The 22,485-nt window shown below is 36.8% G+C and overlaps 1 protein-coding gene across 1 annotated transcript in view; it reads right to left on the minus strand.

Moving 5' to 3' along the window:
* LOC118743097 (roundabout homolog 2) overlaps window positions 1-22,485 on the minus strand; it is a 568,533-nt gene that overhangs the window by 91,158 nt on the left and 454,890 nt on the right. Inside the window, exons 11-12 of the mRNA XM_036475600.1 lie at window positions 8,685-8,845; window positions 28-109 (exon numbers count right to left, since the gene is read on the minus strand). Of these exons, the coding sequence (XP_036331493.1) occupies window positions 28-109; window positions 8,685-8,845 (243 nt within the window). The remainder of the gene's footprint in view (window positions 1-27; window positions 110-8,684; window positions 8,846-22,485) is intronic.

Raw genomic sequence — 22,485 nt, forward strand, 5'->3', positions numbered from 1 at the left:
ATATATGTATATAAATTGCACACTTACCGTTATTTGCTGATCGGGCACACGATGCGCAGCAATCACCCAACCTGTTTGCAGATCCGAACTGAAATACTCCACAGTGTAGCTACAAAATAAAAGAAAGATAGTAAGTACATTTGCATAATATTAAAAAAAAAAAAAAACAAATTTCGAATAAGTACGTAAAAATATATCGTTACCTAAAGATGAAAAGTAGTCAAGTCCACTTTTTTTCAAAAATTTAGTTTTCGATGCAGAATGACAGATAATGTGAAACTAAATACATCGATTTTTCATCTCTCCTGAACATTTTCAAAAAATTGACTTGGCACCTTTTCACCTTTCGGTAACGATATGTTTAAAAAATTAAAAAGTGTAAAACTAATATTTTTGTGAAAGCATGAGAATTGCAATAAGCTGCGAGATAAGCTAATTAGCGACAGCAAAATTCAACAAAAATATATGCAAATTTGTATTTATGTTTTACAATATACATATACAGCGACTAAAGCAAGTGACCACGTGCACATTTTTTAATGTTTACAATGTTTTTCACGTTCAATATTTTTTTTTTTATTTCTCATTCAAAATATTCTCCAAGCTTTAACCAAAACCATAAATGTAAATCAAAGTTTCGAACTTTATACAAAATTGAGGAAAATTCAACAACTGACGTTGATTTTTTGAAATATATATTTATAACACTGGTCTACAAATTTCAACTTTTTTTCTGCGAATAAGACGGGACCTGGTGTTTCTGAACGGATTTTTCGTGCTGAACACGAATCCGGGGTCAAAAATGTCCCATCACGTCACGTTTTCGAGAAAAAAGGGGTTGAAACCCCTAAAAACAGCGTTTTTGGCCATTTTCGAAAAATTATAGAGCTGAACCCTGACGTGGTACAAATTTTGCATATATCAGAAATTAAAGGCTAAACCGTGCCCTTTCGAATGAGCCCTATGCCGAATTGATCGCGTGCACCCTTAAAGCAGGGGGTGTATTTGTGTTTAGGGGTGCAGGAAAAATTGATCACAGAAAGAATTTAATCTTAAACGATCATAGAAAATTAATAATGCCAAGGTTTTAACTATATTAAAAGTCGCTGATTACGAATCTGCAGTTAGATTTTAAAAATTTAAGAAATTTATATGGTCGTTTAAGATGAAATTCTTTCTGCGATCAATTTTCCCTGGACTCCTAGACACAAATACACCCCCTGATCTAAGGGTGCATGCGATTAATTCGGCATAGGGCTCATTCGAAAGGGCACGATTTAGCCTTTAATTTCTGACATATACAAAGTTTGTAGCACGTCAGGGTTCAGCTCTACAATTTTTCGAAAATGTCCAAAAACGCTGTTTTTAGGGGTTTCAACCCCTTTTTTCTCGAAAACGTGACGTGATGGGAAGTTTTGGACCCCAGATTCGTGTTCAGCACGAAAAATCCGTTCGGAAACACCAGGTCCCGTCTTATTCGCAAAACCCTTGTAGACCAGTGTAATCAATAAAAGTTTCATAATTAAGCAATAATGCTTATGTGTTGGAACGTAATTATTGCAAATTACTTTATTCTGTAAGGAAAATTTGCACACTTTCAAATTATGATTGCTTTGTAAAGATTAAGTAAGGATTTGGACCAGTTTTTCAGTGCCTCTTTAAACGTAAATGGCGTGAACTGCCTACAAACACAGTCTTTAACCTAAGAGAAATTTTTCGATTTTACAAAGAATTCTAATGTAGTTCTCGAATTGAAAATCATGCTAGAGAACTGTGTCAGAATCGGGTTATAGAATGATTCGAAAAAACACTAGACATACGAAACCAATTAGAATTCAACGGTGAAATACGATTGTATATCTAACCTCTTTCTTGAAATTGGGAGCTTAGTCCCCTCTTTGCTACAATTATCGACAGTTTCTTTAATCGTCTGCTAACCTTCTATCTTAGAGAAACACATTCGAATTCGAATCGTTTTCTAAACGTTCTCTAAACTAAATGTATGTTGGGCTGCGTTAATATTTAACCGCTGGCTGACATTTGATTGGCTAAACCTAGTTTAGTTAGAACCATGCGCAGAGATTTGTTCGCAACTGTTTTCGTTCTTTTTTTGTTGAACTCCCAAGTGGTTTTGTGGAAACATCGGTGCTGATCGTATCTAACTACATACCAAGCAAACAACGGTTCGCCGCAAACCCTTGAGTCTAAAGGCTATGTCGGTTAATATTTTTTTGCCGTGCCTACGTATGTCTTTTTGCTTAAAATAGTTCTACTAGAATAATCAAAATACTTCCTCAGCTATAGTTTGAAGATTTTTGATGAGTTTTGATTTAATGACATTAGAGGAATAGGTTAGGGTGATGAGAACTCAGATCTGATGAGTAAGTACTAAAACAAGGCACCTGTAAGTCAATGAGCTTTGGAACAAAAAAATGGTCAATTAACAAAGCCAAGCTGGGAGTATCCAAGATCAGACTATTAATGCTGTAGATATGTAAAAAGGCACCCCTACGTTAAGCCAGTTTTTTTTCGAAATTTCCTTATAAAAATACTTTAGACTCAGGGGAGTACGGCGAACTTTCTCTCTGGTACGGTCTGATGCTGAGAAAAAATGAAACTTTAAAACTCAAAATTAGAATGATATTTAATGAGCTTAAACTTCGTCGGGTATAGGCAGCTCAGGAAACTGACTAAAAGGTGATTTTAGAATGTATGTGGATATAAAACTACTTTACTCCACCCGGTAGTATAGCAATTTCATAGACGGTTCAAAACTGAATAGTGGAGTGGGAGAGGGCTCTTCTCTTTCAGTCCCGCTCTCAGCCGCTCATTTCGGCAACAGGACTTCTGTATTATCTATGAAGAGGGGGAGACAGTTCTCCACCTATCCTCCGGCACTATCGAGGAGCAGATTGCGCTTTCTGGGGTCTTCTTTCTGCAGTGACCTTGACAAATTCGCAGACGAGTTTCGTCATGGATTCAAAATGGTTCAGCAAGGGGTAGTTAAAACTCTAAGTTGTGGTATCATAACGGGCCTTAAACTCGTGTTTACACCCGCACAAAAATGCACTTCATGGTGGCTGAATTTCATAAGCGAAGTGCATGTTAGGGTAGAAATTTAAATGCAAATATATTTTTTAAATTACTTAAAAAAAAATTCAAGTAATAATTACGATGAGAGGCGGATATAAAGTTGTAAAACGCATTGCGATCACCAGCTAGCGGCAATTCTGCATAAAAAATCATACAAAATAAAAGAAGTAACATTTTAAAATGCAAAATATGGAATGTGCATTGCTGTTACAGCTTCAGGACAGGGCGTGTTCATCAAATGCAATGTAATTCCGGCAACAAAAACAAATGACCAACAATAACTGCTTGCAATAGGAATGTTGATAAGAGAAAATGCTGCCAGACAACAAAGCAAGCAAAAGAGGCGTCAACAAAAACTATTCCACGTGCAGCTACTATGTAAGTATGTGTGAGTGTGTATAGAAAGTTTGCTAGTTGCATGCAGCTAGTAAATTTTAATGATGCCCGAAAAAGTCGAAAAGTTTAAAACGCGAAAAGGCAAACGAAAGAATGAACAAACGAATGGCACTGCAACATGCAACATGCAGCCATTCGAAATGGAGAACAAAGCTTGAAAATTTCTTGCTACAAACAATTGCAATGCGCTTGCGCGTGTGCCATTTTATACTTTTGATTATGTTAATTTGCGCAAATCTAAATCGCCATCGCCGTGGCATAGCAAAAAATGCCCCAATGAAAAGAGTATATATAAATATATGTATGTGAGCGTAAAGTGGAATAGCGCTGGAATTTAAGTCTATCTGGTGCAGATTGCTTAGCGAGCTTGGTAATGCATTCATAGCATGTCCGACAAAATGTGCGCTTGACCGCCAAACAAAAGCGCTTCGCACATGCGGCCCCGATGGCGCTCGCGGTCAGCAACATTAACCGCGAAACGGCGGAAAAATTGCATTCGCGTTGCCGTCATGCTACATGCAACACCGAAACAGCGATTCGCTGCTAACAATAAGCCGCTTGCGGTCAGCTGTATAAAACGCGCACCCGCACACGAATTCGTACTACAAGCACACATGCAGCGCTAGCTGCAAACAAAAAAGGCTGGCAAGCGTTTAGCCATCGCGCTGCCGCTGCCGTGTCGAAGCGCACCGCCACTAATCAGAGTGCAGCCACAGCAACAGCCGCTAAATGGCCCAAAGCTGCTGTTGCCACAAAATACCGTATTATTACTTTTTTTTTGCCATTGCTAGATTTTTTCATGCTTGCCGCAAAGCGATTGTGTTGCAATTATGCGATGCATAGAAATTAACGAACCGAAAAAATATTTGCCACAAAAAAGAAGCTAACAAAAAAAAAATAAAAAAAATGTTGGCCAGCACTTTGAGGCAGAGTAGCTGCCAAACAAAGTTCGCTAGCAAAGCCTTTGCGCCACAAACAATGCCCTAGCGCATGCATGCAACACTCGTGTGGCACCATTCATAGCCGCAGTTGTGGCATTTGAGTGTTCCTATCTCTGAAGGTGCAGCAGATTCAGCTAACTTACTTTGAGTTAGAAAGCAAAGGATGCAGCGGCTTAGTCCTTCCTTTATGCGCGGCCATGTAAAATTCATCGAAATCTAATCACTCCACAGTTGATTCCTGGTGGCAAAAATTGATTTTTTTTCAGTGACTTTAGTTTTGGTTACAATGTTTTTTCTTTTGTTAAACTTCGCTCCGCCAGTTAAAACTGTTGTTCATAGTTTAATATTTTGCTCTGCCAAGTGGCTATTGTTAAACAAAAAAATTTAGCTTATGGCGGTGAAGGTGATTGCATGGCGATTTAGCATATCACCCGTTTAAACGCTAAAAAAATATCACTTGCAACTTTTCTTTTGTATTTCAGTGCACAGCTGCACTGGGTGTGGGGGTGTAGCTTTGAACAAAGGTGGATCGCAGTTTTTCAATAAAACAATTTTTGGAGGAGGAGCCTGATCAGCTTCTTTGACGAAGTGCCAGGCAGGTCACGGGCTTTCAGGTAAGCAGATCTTGGGGAGTCACATTGTGTGATCCTGTTCTTGGTTAGATAACCTGTTTTTACCAAAATGTGTATGCTATACCCATGCTTAAAAAATATTTCCCTACTCGTAAAATACCTCTAAGAAAACCTGTGTCTTTTAATGGTATCCCTGCTGAAGTTAAAGAGTGTTTTAGCTGATATTTCTGGATTGAATGTACTGGAAGGTCTATTGCCTGTTGAGTTCATCCAGTAATGTTGGGCCTCTTTTTTATTCATCTACAGAAGCTTCGTTTTACGAAAGCTTCATTTTAGTCCAAGGAAAGGTACTGGACCTCTAAATAAATACCTGAGCTTTCCCTTTCTAGTCAAATGTATCTGTCTCTTAATTGCTCATGTATTCGCTGACATGGTGAAGCCAAATGAGTGAGCTCGATTCACCTATGCGATGCCTGGTAATACCCAAAGAAGTTCCGCATCACTGCGCTCCAGGAGAAGGTGCAATTATGTATCTTTAGCGGTCTCACAAAAGTGACATAGATCGCTTTACCGGAACACTATGTAGCTTAGCCTGAAAGGACCCGTAAAAAACACTTTAATAATTCTTATCCTCACCTCGAGTAGATTAATGAGTAACTTATATATCTTAAGCAAAATCTGGGCTTGGCGAAGTCCCGTGGTGTTTCGCCAGTGCAGTTCCCCCAGTTTGGTATTTTCCTTTCTGTGTACTTCGTTTATCGTGCTAAGCAGGGAAGGGCTCATTATCTATTGGGGTCGAGGCAGCAGCCATTCTGACTAAATGATCAGCTTTGACATTAAGCTTCTTAATACCCTCCAGGATCAATGAGGATTTCATCTTGAAGGATGGGAGACCCATAAGTGCCACCTGACTATAACTTCCCTGTCGGAACTTCAATTACTTTGAAAACAATTTAAAGAGCACTTTTTTACCAACCATAAGTAGTTTGAATTCTTCCTTTTTTCTTGTGAGCAACTAACTTTTTTGGGAAAGACCTCCCCGAGTCGTTTCCTACCAATCGGGGTTTCAGACAGGGTGACTCTCTTTCATGCGATTTCTTTAATTGGACATTGGAGAACATAATAAGAGCTGCAGAACTGAACGAACAATTTTTTATGAGAGCCGATGAGATCGACATCATCAGTCACAAGAAACGCGAAGTAGTACTGTCTTTTCCAAGTTGGATAAGGAAGCAAAGCGAATGGGTCTGGCGGTCAACGAGGATAAGACGAAGTATCATCAAACAAAGAGTCAGCGCATTCTCACCTTGGCACCCACGTCACTGTTGACAGTTATAATTTCGAGAAAGTAGAGAATTTCGTTTACTTGGGAACCAGCATTAACATCGATTATAATGACAGCATAGAAATCCCACGCAGAACCACTCTTGCCAACAAGTGCTACTTTGGACTGAATAGGCAATTCAGGAGTAAAGTCCTATCTCGACGTGCGAAAACCACGCTCCATAAGTCACTCATCATGAGGCGGCTCTTGAAATATTCGAACGGGCCTTTACGCGTGGGCGATGGCGAGTATCGCACACGATTGAACGATGAGCTCTAGGAGCTTTACAACGGCATGGACATAGTGCAGCGAATTAAAATAAAGCGGCTCCGCTGGCTTGTCGTTCGAATGGACTCCGACGCTCCAGCTCTGAAAGTATTCAACTCTGAACCCGCTGGTGGTAGCAGAGGAAGAGGGAGGCCAACACTGCGTTTTAAAGGCCAAGTGGAGAAGGACTTGGTTTCACTTGGAATTTCCAATTGGCGGCAGTAGGAACAGAAGAGTAACGACTGGCGTGCTTTGTTTAACTCGGCCAAAACCGCTTAGGCGGTTATAGTGCCAAATAAAAAGAAGAACTAACTCTCCTGCTCCAAAACCCTCAGGGGTCTAAGGACCATATGGGTGCCAGTGTAGTGAGATCCCTGGGGTACATCGGAGGATTTACTCACTAAACGTTCGCACACCATTGGCGCTCTCGTAGCCTTTAATGTGGTCGCCTCAGCATGAGACTTCCACAGGAGTTCGGAGTCCAGCATAAGTCCCAGATACTTCACTTCTGTGACGAAATTGATTTCGACCCTATTCAAGGCTATGTTCTCCATCTCCTTAGTGAAATGGCCAATGGCTTTCATAGAGGGATTAATATTAAGATCTGCATCAGAACACCACCTATATGCTATGTTATCTGAACATTTATAGAAGTAATTGCTTGTCTCCCCACTGTCGGTATATAAGTAGTGTCAGACACATTTCTATGACATCAGAACTGCAGAAACAGTTGGCTCTCCCCGTTCTGGTGAAGGGAAGTCTTTTGATTTGTAAGCTATATGCCTCATTTGCATGACCCTGTTCAATCTCAGCCGTCGCTATATAAATATGACTACCGGTCCGATGCTTAGATCTCAATTAAAGTAGTTGGGGAAAACTTTATTGAAAGTATATTTTAATGCTAAGTTCAGAAGGTACCTGTCTACATAGCTGATATTTTGTCCATCCTCTTGACATATAAAAAAAAATCCCAATCAATGGATCTTGCTATAAAACACACACCTACCTCTTTCTTGGGGGCAATATCCAGAGGAGCCACGGCAAGCATTTTTTGATAGAGGGAGTAAGTATTTTTGTTGCAGTCAATATATTAGTAGGTAATGTCGGATAGATAGCTGTCTACCGGAAATTCCCTTGCCCGACGCCAACATCGAGCAACTTTTAGTAAACAAGACTAAGGAGGCTTTCTCTAGTGCTTTGAAAAGCTGTAATTAATAACTCAGCTTTACCAGACCTTTTTTAATTTTTCATGGTTTCGATGTCTGATATTGAAAGATCCCTGACTATTATCGACCATACAAATATTTGACAGCTCTATTTCGTTGGGAAAGAGGAAGCCTAAGTGTATTCACTCTATATAAAATTTTTCTGAGATATGAAAACCAAAATCTATTCTCATTTATATTGGCCTCAACTTATCATAACGAAGCCCTGTTCATATCTCCAATTACCCCACAATGTATTTGCTTAACTTTTAATTTGCTTCCCAATCCTTTACCTTTTTGTGGGAGTATATTAAATGAAGCCATAAAGTAATTTAGGAACCACTTCAAAGCATAAATTCACATTCACTGGCAAAATTGAGAAAAATTGTTAACCAAAGTGGAAGTCAATCACCTTGCCAATAGTTATTGCACTGCGGGTGAAGTATGCAGGCAGCAATCAGCTACAAAAACGAGCGAGTAATCACAAAGGAGCACAAAGGAATAAAGTGTTGGGGCTACAAGTAGCAGCAAGCTGATGGCGAGGCTTGAACAAAAAAACAAAATGCAAAGCAATTTACCTAACTGCACAGACAAAGCAAATTGTTGCATAGAAATTTACGGAAAATTGGGGAATAATCTGAAACGCTGCCACCGCACACACACCCACAAAAAATTCGTACAAATATGAATAAAGCTTGTGTTGATAAAGGACTCGCTTTAGCGAGCTATTGTTTGCAAAAGAAAAATTTGAGTAAAGCACAAAAAAAAAATTGAAGTGTTTTGCTTAAAATGTTAAAACAAAAGCGCAATATTCAAATTCCCAAAACAAAAAAAAAAATAAAAATAAAAGAAAATAAAAATCAACAATCTTGTATGCATCACTCACCCGATAATTGGACTGGTCGCTCCCGGCTTCTCTTGGCTGCGCGACCAACGCAAACCAATGCTGTGCTGTGTGACGTTCACCACCTTCGGTGTGCCGGGCGGTGCCGGATAAGCACTTGGATCCACCGAACGATGCAGCAGTGATGAGCTGCCCTTTTCCACCTGCCGCATTGAAGAGCAAGAGTTGAAAATGCAGCAACAGCAAAAGACGATGGCGCCGATGGTGATATTAATAGCCGTGTTGTTGGGGCACAAATTATTATGTTGGTCAATTTTCCATGGAGCTCAGACATCGATGGAGTGGTTTTTTTTCAAGCCGCCATTGCGTTATTAAATGTAGTTAGTATACCGTTTTTGTTTTGTTTTTTTTTTTTTTTGTTTGTTGGTAGTATTGTTGTTGAACGCATTGGGAACGGTTGTCGATTGCCATTGGCGATATGTCAGCATCGTCCAGCCAAAATTGCGTATATGCAAAATGCAAATATGAAAAGAAAGGCGAAAAAATTGCGAAATATGAGTAAATTGTTTAAAAAGCAAAAAATTCAAAAATATTTGGCAGGCTCTTTTTTGAGAAAAGCTCCAAACTACTGCTATTCTATTTGTTTTTTTTTTTTTGTGCATGCCATCAGCATCTGCTGAGTGGTAATTTGCCGTTGAGTGACAGGAGATTGACGTGTTGACAGACAGTTCGCCGACATTGAGCCCCCGAAAAAAATTTGAACGCTTGAAAATAACAGTTATGGATATGCAGGGGTATGTTTTTGCGTACTGCAATAGAGTTAGATATTGAGTGACCTGCGGCGTAATAGAGTATTGATGGTTTAATTGGATGGCGCTTGAAAAAGTGCAGAGCCAGAGGGTTTGCTAGTTCTTTGCAATACATATCTACAAACATATTAATATAAAAAAATATATGCACACAAATGTATGTCTGTATACAAGGCGAATTCATATAAGGTGGTGTTGTTTCATCAGCTGTAAATAGAGTGGGATTGTCAAAATCTATCCTTGTTTCGCTAGTGAGTGAGTGTGTGTATTTTCTGTCGCCCTTCTTCCTTCGGGGAAGTATAGCTGAAATTTGACAATAATTTTTTTATTTGTTGAATCGATACCGCCTTATATGAATACGCCTTGATATGTACGTATCGCTAGCTTAGAGTGAAAAGTTGCTTAGTCCACTTTTTATGAAAACTCATATTTTTATATAGGAAGCGAGGATTATTACAAATGAATCGTTTCGAAAAGAATTGAAGCACTTGTTTTATTTTTTCTCTTTTGTATTCAATGACTGGAAAATTTGCAAAGTCCAAAAGAGGCCCCAAAAATCCAACGAAACCAAAATAATAATAAATATTTTAATAGAGATCGAATCCTTCTTATTCGTATGGAATTTTGCTTTGCTTTAAACCGGCAAAATATTGTATTCAAAGAATTGCAAAATACTTGAAGAAAATGGCTACAAGAAGTTGAGGAACTGTTCAATTTAAAAAAATTGGCTTAGCAACTTTACACTCTAAGCTAGCGATATGTATTTGTATATGTATAATTTGCTTTGTTTAAAAATGTTTATTATTTTTTTTATGAAAATATAGCTTACTATCTAAAAGAAAAACATGTAAATCAAAATTAAAAATTTGTAGAACATTTATAAAACTACGAGGAATTTTAACAAATGTTTATCAAAATTTCAAACTTTTTAATCAGATTTGTTAGAAATTTCTTGAGTTTGCAGTTCTGTAGCACATTAAATTTTTGGTACAATAAAGTGCAAGTTTGAAGTTTGACTTACTGATGATTTTTTGCAAAATAAATCATACACCCAACCCGTTTTTGTCCTTTTCAGCAACTCTAGAACTATTGAAAAGCTGCTGAGAACAGAACTAATTTTTATTTTTTCAATCACTAAACTATTTCGCCTTAAAAAAAAATAAAAATCGGCGTAATTTTGCAGACCTTTTTTTCCTTTTCAAGAACTCTTAGAACTATTGACAAGCTACTTAGAACAGATTTTTTTTGTCGATTTACATCAATCCGTATGCCAACTTTCAAAATTTTTTAATTTAAAAGAAATTACAGATATATGATTCTAACCAGCTAGTAAGGCACCATGAAACATAGTCCGCACTACTTTACGAGAGAATTAAGAGTGGAAAAAATAAATGTATTCATTTTGAAAAAACTGAAAATTTGTGCTTACTGTTTTGCGCGTTGTTGCAAACACAGTTGGATAAAAAGCGTTTGCCCTTAAAACAGGCTACTTCCATTCAGCGTTGCCGTTTTGGTCCAAACTCTTGCCAACGCTTATAAAACCAATTTCTGGAGAAGAATTTTTGCTTTAAAAATTTATTTCATAATATTTTGGTGGAAGTTATAAAATTGGTTACATATTTTATTGGGGAAGGAGAACCGATTTTTATTTTTAAGGAGTGTGTGTGTAGTCTATTTAAGAAAACATTAACATTTTAAGGCAAGACCCTCACTTTCCATTAAAAAAAAAATGTGAAAACCAAATATTAACATCTTTGGCCTTTTTTGTTTGGTAAAATATAGAAAACCGTTGCGCGCCTAATATTAAATCATGAAAAAACTACGAGCAGACTCAACAATCTTTGAATTTTTTTTTTTAAGACTCTGGCGATATGTTGAAAATGCATCATCAGCTGGAACTTAATCTCAGGTATAAAACACATTTTTTAGTTGTCGCAGTGAATTCTCCCAAATCAATTTTCTTCCATTAAAACTTTAATAACTGAATGGCTATAAAAATTTGGCAATGAAATATGTCATTGCCAGAGGCAAATATGGACTGAAATGAAGTTCGCTGGTAGATATGTGAAAGGAAAAAAATATTTCTTTACATATGTGCATATATACTATAAATACATACATACGCGGAATGATAACCAATTTAATGATCGCCGCCAATTTAATCGAAATTTGTTTACACAACGAGGCGACGCGTACAAGTGCTTGCAACAATTTGCGTGGCAATGCACGTTGCCGCATACAAATGTTGTAAAAAATTCGCGCATCCCGTGAATGAAGCGTAATTTTTCAAGCAATTTTGGTGGCAGCTGAGATGTGAGATGAGCGTTTTTTTCTTTATGTACATACATATTTGTAAATCAATTTAATTTTTTGCTTTCATTTTTAATTTCTGACCGAAGGGCAATCAATTAATTTAAATTTTTTGCTGCATTACAAATTACAAATGTAAAAAGCTGACCGTAAATGATTGATGTGCAGCATAAAATATTGCGAAAAAATGGGAACAGCAGAAGAGAGGACAGAAGTTGATGTACGAGTATGTAAAGAACAAATGCAGGATCGCAAAATCAAAAGGCTATAAAGTAGGGGAACAAAGAGGGGTTTGGTGGTTTGGGGGGGGTGGTGGAGAAGAAGACACAGAATGAGAGAAAAAGCAGGCCGAGGAGTTGGGCAGAGAGTTCCTGCCTGTGTTGCAGCAAGAGGAGACATTAATGGGCCATTTGGGTGCAGCAGGCAGGCAGGCAGGTGTGTTGTTGCTGCTGCTGCTGCTTGATGCTCTGAGCTAATCTGTGACTTTTTCTACATTTTGTTTTTTTTTTTGCAATTTCCGCTTACTGCTTGTGCATAAATTACAATAAAATGGGCTGCAAAAATTAAGCCACAAACCAAATACATATCGTGGCAATGTTGAGGCAACTTGATGTGAAAGCGTTCGAACTGAAGGCGGGCGGTGGGCAGCTGGTTTGGTCATCACGCTGAAACGATAGCCACCACAGCCAACCAGGCGTCTGTGGGCATAAAAGTTCACATATCAATTTTGCGTGTTCATGTATTGTTTGTGCCCGCGAGGACTCACGACAAGGGCACTAAATTGTTTTATGCAAATTGAGTTGAAAATTGTGCTGCAAAACAATACGCCAGTCTCGAGCAGGCCATTACCACAACATACATGCCAACGAAGTAAGAGCAGCTCTTTTGAGAGCATTCTAAAAATCTATAAAAAAAAAAGTTGTATGCTCAATTACGCGTCATTTAATGGCGACAAAGCACTGCACAGTGGGTAAAAGTGCACCGCACAGAGGCGTTGTATTATGGGCAACACAACACTTTTTTTTGTTTACTGCCGATTTTTTTTTGCTTGCATTCTTTCTTTCATATTTAGCACGCATGCTTTTGCTGCTGCTAGATGGAATGTTAATAAAAATGCAAATTTTATTAGTAAATTATGAAGGCTGCATGATAAGTGTGAGTGGTTGTAAGAAGCGCCAACTTTTAGTCGCATCCGCAACACGCAAATTACTGCAATTTTTCCTGATTTTTGTTGTTTTTTTGTTTTTTTGCCAAATCACTCTACTTGTAATTTGCTTCTACAAGTCCAGCTGAAGATGATTTTCGAGAAACACTTTTCACACAAAGTTGTACAAAATAGCGCATAAAAATACTTTTCATACACATTGCCGCCACCGCCGCAGTCGCCACCGCCTGCTTACGGACGGGTTAATTGTGCAACGCACCGCATTTAGTGGAAGGTGCAACTGTCAGTGTGGCATATAAAATATGCAATTTATGTGACAGTTGCTGAAGCGCAGCGAAAATGTCACGTAAATATGGCATAAAGGTTTGTAAATGTTCGCTGGGTGCTTTAAAGCAACATTTTGTAAGGAAAAACAAGTTCTTATTTGCGTTAAAAAAAAGTAAAAATTTTTTTGACTTGCCAAAAATTTATGGCGTGCGAAAATGCTGGCATTTGCCCAGATAAAAAACATGCACGTAAGTGGCATAAAACATGCAGATTATGTTAAGCGTCAGGCGCGTCATGACAGTTATTCCGTCGGCGACACCTTAAAATGATGTTCTCTTGTTTGCTTACAAAGCAATTGAGAATTTATTTAGTGTCGCTTTGCGTCTGAGTGTCGGATATTTTTCAATGCTTGGGCGTTGTTTGAATCATTTTGAAAATTTCTTTAAGCAAAATTTCTACTTTGGTAATATGCGTGTAGTTTGTTTCATTATTACCGGCCATGTACATATAGTGGTTTGACGTGTGCAAGAATTTAAATGGAAAGAGAGTGGAAACTGTACCAGAGCAATACAGAAGCTTATACGATCTTTTCTGATTTCATCGTGCGAATAAAAAATCGCCATTGTCAGCTTTTTTCTCAAGGCATTCGACTACTTTTGGTACGTCAGCGACTAACTCGATATGCGATATGGTAGTTCTTAGGAACAAAAGTGTCATGCCAGTTTTTTAAAGCTAGTTATATGATCTACACTGTTGTCTCACCGATTTTTATGATAAACCTTACCGTTTTGCAGAAAAAAGCAAAAAAAAAAAACAATTTAAATGACCTTTGACCTTGAATACAATTTTTTTCAGATGTGGGATCGATAGGGTCTTTTGACATTTCATTCACAATGGTGTTCGCAGCATCTATATATTGATACGCTAACGAAATCCCATTAAAATCTATTCCGCCTACTGCTCCTATATTTATTACTCCACCAAGCAATATTAGACGATAAACACGTGCTGATGGACCTAAAAACGTCAAAAGTAAAATAAAAAAGGGTGTGAAAAAAGTGAGGTGGTCGAATTTCGACAACGGGGCGATGCTAGTTCGTGCTAAATTCTTACTCTTGGTAAGAGCGTGAACGTTTACGTAGCATACTGTAGAAGTGTTGATACAGACGTGCGTGTATTGCTTCTCTCTCTCTCTCTCTATCAACAGCGAACTTGATATGTTTCTACGCTAACGGTGCCCACGCTCACCGACGTGTACGTATGCCGTGTCTGTTTGACGTAGCAACATATAAAATTACACATATTGTTGATGGAGAGAGAGAGAGAAGCAGTACCCGTTACACGTAACCGTCGCACGTACACGATGGTGAGTTTTCATTTACATGTCGCTCTCATAAATTTGATCGTTTACGTCGGTGAGTAAAGGAACTGAAATACACGGAAAGTAGTTATCGATAATCGACGGAATTCAGTGTTGCCATTTTAGATATTTACCGGCTAGATTTAACTTTTTTATTTGGGTTAAGTCCAAATTTAAAATGTTTAATGCGATTTTTTAGTTTTAGGTATGAAAAACCAAAAAAAAATACCGCCATGATATTATACCCTTTTTATGCTCTCCTAATATGTTCACAAATATTCAAATTCTTCTGCATCTAAACGCACCCTTTCAAAAGTTACTTAGGTGCTCGAAAAAGTAACAAAACACTTAAATCACCGTTGGGAATGAGCGAACGGGAAGCAGTAGTTGCAGGACGAAACCGGTGAATTTCTACATGGATGGGTCTAAGCTTGACGGAAGTGTAGGTGGATGGTTCTTTCATGAAGGGCGCCAGCATCAGGCAGAGCTATGATTAAGGAAGCACACAAACGTTTGTTAAACTGCTCGACTTTGGCAAGGGAATTTTCCCCGGTCAGACTCATTTGCATACCAGGCTACCCTCGAGTTGTACTCACCGGGTAAAGAGTGGGAGTACTTTCTCTTCTGTAAGCTTATTGGGAGGATACTAAAGTTTTAGTGTTTACGCGATGGGGTTGAATATTAAACCAAATGGTTACTATTTATAAAACAACGAGATGGAATCAAAACATTATCTTAAGCTGCCTAGAGTTTTTGAGGCTACGAAAAATATTAACTTAAATATAAAATAAGTATGTAATAAAGACCAAAAATAATTCAGCCTTTTCTCTGAAAAAATTCTGGCCACACTGGTCTTAACCAAACTCGACGTGCTTACCCTGCATTGTTTGAAATACCATACTGAGACCGGTAATTTTTTTCAGGATAGATTTTGGGTATCCGTGGAGAATATTGTGGATTTGTTCGAAATCTACCTTAATTTTCAACCGGCCTCATTTAACCCAAAACTTATCTCTAGACCTTTCTCGCCATAATTGCCGAAAAGAATGATCTCAATATCCTTATGCACTGAAAGTGTTACCTTCTTAAACTGGGCGATGGATAACCGCCTCCCCTCATCCCATTTTTGCCTCACTGATGCGTCGACTTAACTCTAAGCATCATCTTCACTAAATTATTCAAGCAACATATGTTTTCCTTAAAAAAACTTTATTGCATGCGAGTAGTTTGCACTTTGATGTTCATTACAAGCAAAATGCTAACAAAATATGCAGCTCAGCTGAAATATGCGCAAATTATGTGGAATCTCTAGTAAAGCTGCCGAACAAAAATAAAATAATATTAATGCTTGTACTACATAGAATGACGAAAAGAAAAATAAATTACTTCTGGTGTTTCGTCAGAAATTAGCATAATTTGTCTTGGAACGCATCTTACCACATGTTTTGCGCTGCTTATCGGCCCGGTTGCCTGCTAGACACTTAAATAATACGCACGCACGTGGCACATATATGTATGTACATCTGGTTCGTCCCATAACTAGGGATGTGTAAATTCGATATTCGAAACTTCGAGATTCGAATTTTAATTGAATTTTATTTCCGAAAGGGCGAATTTTTGAAATCGAACTTTGTGGTGCTAAAATTCGGATCAAATCCAATTTTTCTAGAAAAAATCGTATTTCGTTAAAACTTGCAAAAAAGCAACTCTGCAACTTTCTTATTTCTGACTAAATTTGGCATCACTGTGTGTGGCACTATATTTGCCAAAGGAATGCAAGTCTTTAAAATACATCGACGTTTTTTCGATCTGAGGCAACGAAATATTGCATCGATGTATCGTATTTAAAAATCGATATTTTCGATGCAGCGAATGAATTAAAAATTTACAAGGTAATGGAAAAATCGGAACTTAGATAAATATGGTGACGTGTAGTAATGTCAATGGAATTAATGTCAATGACATTAATACACAGGCTAAAACTGAAATAATGTCAATGACATTAATACACAGGCCCAAAGTGAAATAATGTCAATTGACATTAAGTCACTTTGGAATAAATTCATCCTCTAAAAGTCAAATATGGGTGTTTCCATCGGAAGGACCACCCCGACAAAAAAATAACGTATTTACGGGCCGATTTGTCTGCTTTTTAAAATATATACTGGCTATGAAAGTAGAATCATGTTTCCGTAAAATGGTCTTCCTAGTTGGCGCCAACGTCGAGATATTTCGAAAAACCGTATTTATGGTCCGATTTGGTTCGAATTTGGCGTATGTAGTTGAAACATAATAAATCAATATAAGGAAAATTTGAAAGTTAGGGGGGTGGGGCTCTAGCACCCCCCTGCCCCTACCTGGCTACGCCCATGTTTCAGGACCAAGCAGTTCGATTGTTTTCATTTTTCGGTTAAATATAGAGCTAATTATGTGCTATACCATGGCCCAAAAAAGTTAAAGAAAACAAATGGTATTCCTTGTTTGTATCACATTGAAACGTACGACTGTCACGTATGCGACGTATGGAAATACCCATATGTAATGTTATAAAAATAAATTTTGTTATTTAGACTTAAATTCACAAAATGAAAGTGTGTTTATGTCATCGAGAATATGGCCTGCGTATTAATGTCATTGACATTAATTCACTTTACAATTGTGTTTTAATGTCGGTGACATTAATTCCATTAACATTATTGCTCGTCACCATAAATGTTTAAGTATTAATTCACAGTGAAATGTATTTATTGATTTAAATAGCTACACATCCCGATACATATAAATTCATAAAAAATAAATAAGATTTCAAATGCTTTATGATCTTAAAACTTTATCTAATTGTTGGTTTTCATTATGTCAATATTAGGTGCGTTCGTTTAAAATCTCCAGCAGAAACCAACCAACTGCCAAATTCCGGCGAAATGTCATCTGTTCGCTCACAAGAGAGAAATATCCCAAATAGTACGCGAACAGAAAATTTGCAGAAACTTGCAAGTTAGACGAACAGCTGATGTAATTTTTGTTTACATTCAAAAGTGTAAAATTTAAAACGTACGAAAAGTTATCACAAAGTGTTATACTGACACAGTTTATTGATTAAACAAATAACTACATATTTCTTACAAGTTTATTTAGTCGCATTTTGTAATTTTTAATGTCCAAATCATCAAATTCAATTTTGTGATTTGCGTAAATGCCAACCAGCTGTTTTTGATCAGCTGTTTTCCTGTTGGCAAATTGCTGTTGGCAAAAATTTTTCCAACAGAAACCAGCAGCTTCCCCTCAAAATGAAATGTCACTTTGCTCTCTCAATTTCCCCTACTTTGCAAGTTTTTTGCGTACGCGAACGCAAAAACTTGTAAGTTTTGGTTAAACATGAACAATTAACAGCTACGCGAACGAACCTATTATTGACATCAAAAACAGCTGTTCACTTGGTGTCAAATACATCATAAAAACTGACCAAATGTAGATATCGCAGTGCATGTCAAAGACAAATTCGAATCGAATAATCGAATGGTTAGGCAATGTTCGAAATTCGGAAAAAAATGCATCCCTACCCATAACTAGGCAAGCAGAATATGTGCATCTGCTTTAAAAGTTTGGCGGTATGCATCATAAAAATTTGATTTGCCAAACGCTATAAAGTATTTTTGCGCCACATGCCGCATGCTGCAACCAACGTTATGCCACGCACTAGGCATTCGAACTAATCCTGTGCCACTTACCAGATGCTTAGTGCATTTATCTACATACATATTAGTGTACATATGTATGTAGGTTATACCTTTCATGACCATGAAATGGTACTAAATATATATAACTTCAGTTTGATGTTTGTCAGTACCAGAAGAAGAAGAGATAGATCCATGGAAAAGTATACCAAAGTGATTAGAACGTCCAGCTGATTCGAATTAGCAATGTCCGTCTGTCTGTATGACTGTCTGTCCGTCTATCTATCAAGAAATCCGATCAAACATTTGAAACTAATCGAACGCTATCAGAAAATCGTTTTTCACGTTTCCATTCTTGGCGAATAGTTCAGAAAAGATTTGTTCCCGTTTCTTTCTCTGTCAAAAGGTACGTGTGACTTTAGTTCCCAAATAGTTTTTCGAAATAGAGGTCCTTAGACTTTTGTTCTTTGCCAGAACGTTCCCGAAAGTTATGTTCGCATTTTGTTCTCTTTGGCAACGTTCCACAGGGTTTTACTCTTATATGATTCCCCGTGAGAACATTCTCGAGAGTTTTGTTCTCGCTTTCGTTCTTGTGAAAACATTCTCAAAGGTTTAGTTCTCATTTCGGTTTGGGTTTTTAAGTGTTCCTGGAGAACAAAACTACGAGAACGACATTTAGTTTCAAACACACTTTTCGTTCTCAGTCCCTGTTTTAAGTATAGTAACAAGTTGAGGTAAAACTTTCTGATGTTCATGAAAGGTATAAGAGCAGCACCGTTCTTGTGCTTGTTTTATATACAAAATACTTGCCGCTGAGCTCATCCAACCGTCCGTTTGCCTCAATTATGCGCCTCCACTTGCCACTGCTGCTAAATATTTTCACATTTAAGTACATAGTTTTTGCACAACTTTATCACTTAAGGCTCAACGATTTTCCGCTGAATTTATTTTTGCGCATGCAAATTTTACAAATTTCTCATCAAGAAAATGCAAATTAAAATATTTTTATTGCTGTTTGTTGTTTCAAGTTTGATTCTTGTTGTGCTTGTTCTTGTTGTCTGATACGGAAGTATGCACAATTAAATGTTTGGCGTTGCTTAGCGGCGAAACAAGCAAATGAGTTTTTGACGAAAACCCGTAAATGCGTGCAGATTTGCAAATTATTTTTTGAATATGATATTATTTCTTTTTCCTTTACTTGAGAAAACATTAAAAATTTGCTCGTTTTATGTTTAAACTTAAATGCGAATTCATAAATGGGTGATGATTTTGTTTTTCTCGCTATGCTTAATGGTTATTTTTAACCGACTTGCAAAAAAGGAGGAGGTTATCAGTTCGTCGGAATATTTTTTTATTTATTTATTTTTTTTATTTGTGTTACCGCATAACTTTGGACCACGTCAACCTTTTTATTCTTTTTGCAACGGAAAGGTAATGTCTCAGAGGTGGTCCCATACTAATTTGGTTTAGATCCGATCATTGAATCATGAAATATATAGATATATATATTTTTTTTTTTTGAGTCGGTTTTTTTTTGCTAAAAATTACTTGTTAATAGTTTATTTACAGATACATTCAGCAAATTTTTCATCAAATGAGTGCAGCTTTTCAGAACTGCTTTAGTAAGAATATAGCGATGTTCAAGTTAGACGATTTTATAAGAAAAAGTTGCTTTGCGGAAAGATATCAGTTAAATATAAAGTTGGTACCGTGTTCTAAGTTGTATCTTTATCTTACATACTTCGGGCATCGGCATCGAATGAATTTCATTTAAGGTTGTACATAGTAATTTTTGCCTTGCTCACGGCCTGACTAAACCTATTTATAGCCAAAGTACTAAACTCGGCCGCGGACCCCTACTTTTACAAAATATTCTCCGATTTTCCTTTAGCTCAACGTGGATTTACCGCTTCAGGTTTCCATTTAGAGTTACCTCTGGTTATTTTTTGGCAAAAATACTTTGGGCACCAGACGGTTAGGAACAATTTTTTCTTCGCTTCACTTTTCATCAAACTTATGATCAGCGCCGATTGCCATAGCCGATACCTCGGATAGCAGCTCTACCCATTTATATTTCCGATTTCGAGAAGCATAATGTCCTTGGAGGTTACACATATTTTAGGTAAATTCAAAGTGAAGATTATTTTTAAATTGCGGACTCGGAAATTATGGGAAATTCTACTTTAAGATAAGATATTTATAATTTTTTACGCAAAATATTGTTTTTCTGTGAAAAATCTTCAGATTTTTACTGTAAAGTTTTTAAATTTTTTTTTCATATTATTTATTTTTTGATACGTACCTATAGTAACTTGCCTCAATACTATACCTCACATAGATCAGCTGAAATTGACGTTCATACAACCTTGGCTGTCATATGGACCCCATCATGATATCTTATATAAATGTAGATTTCCCCTTATTTCTGCTTCCCTGATAAAAAAAATTATGATTATGAGTTAAAAATATTCTTAACCTTCAAAATAACCTCCAAGGTCCAATATTCCGCTCGACTTTTTTATGAATTATACATATCATATCAGCTAAAAAGAAAAATGGGCATTGGGAGGGCACAGTGGTCTTGAAGCAACCATAGCTATGACTAAAATGCCAACCAAAACGGCTTACATAACTGTCTTTGTACATAATCATAGATCAAAATTTCGTTGAAAATAAAATTCCATCTGCTCCTATGCTTAAAATATTATAAAATGTTGATCTAGAACTTTCCAAATCCAGTTATATAATCGCGAAGGTCTATGGTAATATAATTATAACACTTTCTTATATAAGCATAAAATATTTTAACTTAGTTATTCAAGAGATAATATTACATAATTGCATATTTTAATAATTCTTATTGCATAAATTTTATAAATTTACAAAGTCAATATAAAATATTATTTTATATAAATTCATATGTGTTTTGATGAAAATTCAACGACAGTTTTTTTTTTTAATTGATTATATATTTACGGTCGTCAATCGAATTAACTTTATAATTGAGCCAAAATCTTAAAAATACGCCATGAATGGATTCTCCAGCTTGCTCCGACCACATTCCGAAGCTGTCGTTGCCTAAAAAATGCAGACAATGTTCCAAATGATTTAGAAGCACGTGAATTTTTAATGTTTCCGACATTTCTGTGCTTCGGAAGGCTTTAGCGAGTTTACTTACATGATTTTTTAATTCTGACCCAACTGACAAAGCAGTCAACCCATTGGTGGAGTTTTTTTCACTCAATACATTTAAGGTATGTGCTCTCCCTTGTAGATATAACTTTTGGATGGCTGGTTGCCCGAGCAGTGAGCCAGATATAACAAGAGCATGAAGTTGTTCTTGTTTCTTTTGTCGAATCTTCATAGTTAGGCATGTTTGGAAGAGGCCGCGTTGCATTTGGTATATCCTTATCTCGGTCACAGAGAACCCTACGACATGTACCACAAATGCCTAATGGGAACTTCGAATTGGTCAATCTAAAATTTTCACTAACGTATTTTTTAATAAGACACTCCAATTTTCCGGTTATATTAAATTCTGAAGGTTTTGACGATCCGAATTTAATCTTTCTCCCACAAGGCGCGCACACTTTAAATCTGTTCTCTTCGTGATTACACTTATGTTGCGGATGACTTACAGAAGACATGATGTGCAATCAAATAGCTTACACCAGAAATATTATCATCGAGAAAAATACTATCTGATTTTTTTTTACACTAATATACAAAACGATAACTTTAGAATACTCTGTTGAACAAGAAATACTAACAATTGCAGTTAAATTTTTTCCAAATTTTCATTTGACAATATTTTAGGCATAGGAGCAGATATGATTTTAATTCCAACTGCATAATGGTGTATGGGTGCCTTCCAAAACAGGTATGCAAGCAGTTTTGGTTGGCATTTTAGTCATACCTATCATTGTTTCAAGACCACTGTGAGGGGTGCTGTTCAAAAAGACTGCCTCGTATATAAAAAAGTTGAAACAAAATTTTAAATTTTTTATCAGAGTAAATACTCTTAATGCAGAAAATTTTTTTTTTTTGCAATCGCGTTAATTACCAATGTTCAATGTTTACATTATTTTGCTAACTCCATTGGCCCATTATCAATTGATTACATTAACATGAATAAATTTCTACTAATATATTTATAAATGTGTATTAACGAACACACTTAATAGCCTATAAATTACAGTCTGTTAATTAGTGCAGCTATATACTTTATGTATATGTATGTATGTACACATATGCATAG

The sequence above is a fragment of the Rhagoletis pomonella genome, unplaced genomic scaffold, assembly GCF_013731165.1.
Source record: "Rhagoletis pomonella isolate Grant_MI unplaced genomic scaffold, Rhpom_1.0 Rhpom_scaffold_00007, whole genome shotgun sequence".
In the NCBI taxonomy this organism is placed as follows: domain Eukaryota; kingdom Metazoa; phylum Arthropoda; class Insecta; order Diptera; family Tephritidae; genus Rhagoletis; species Rhagoletis pomonella.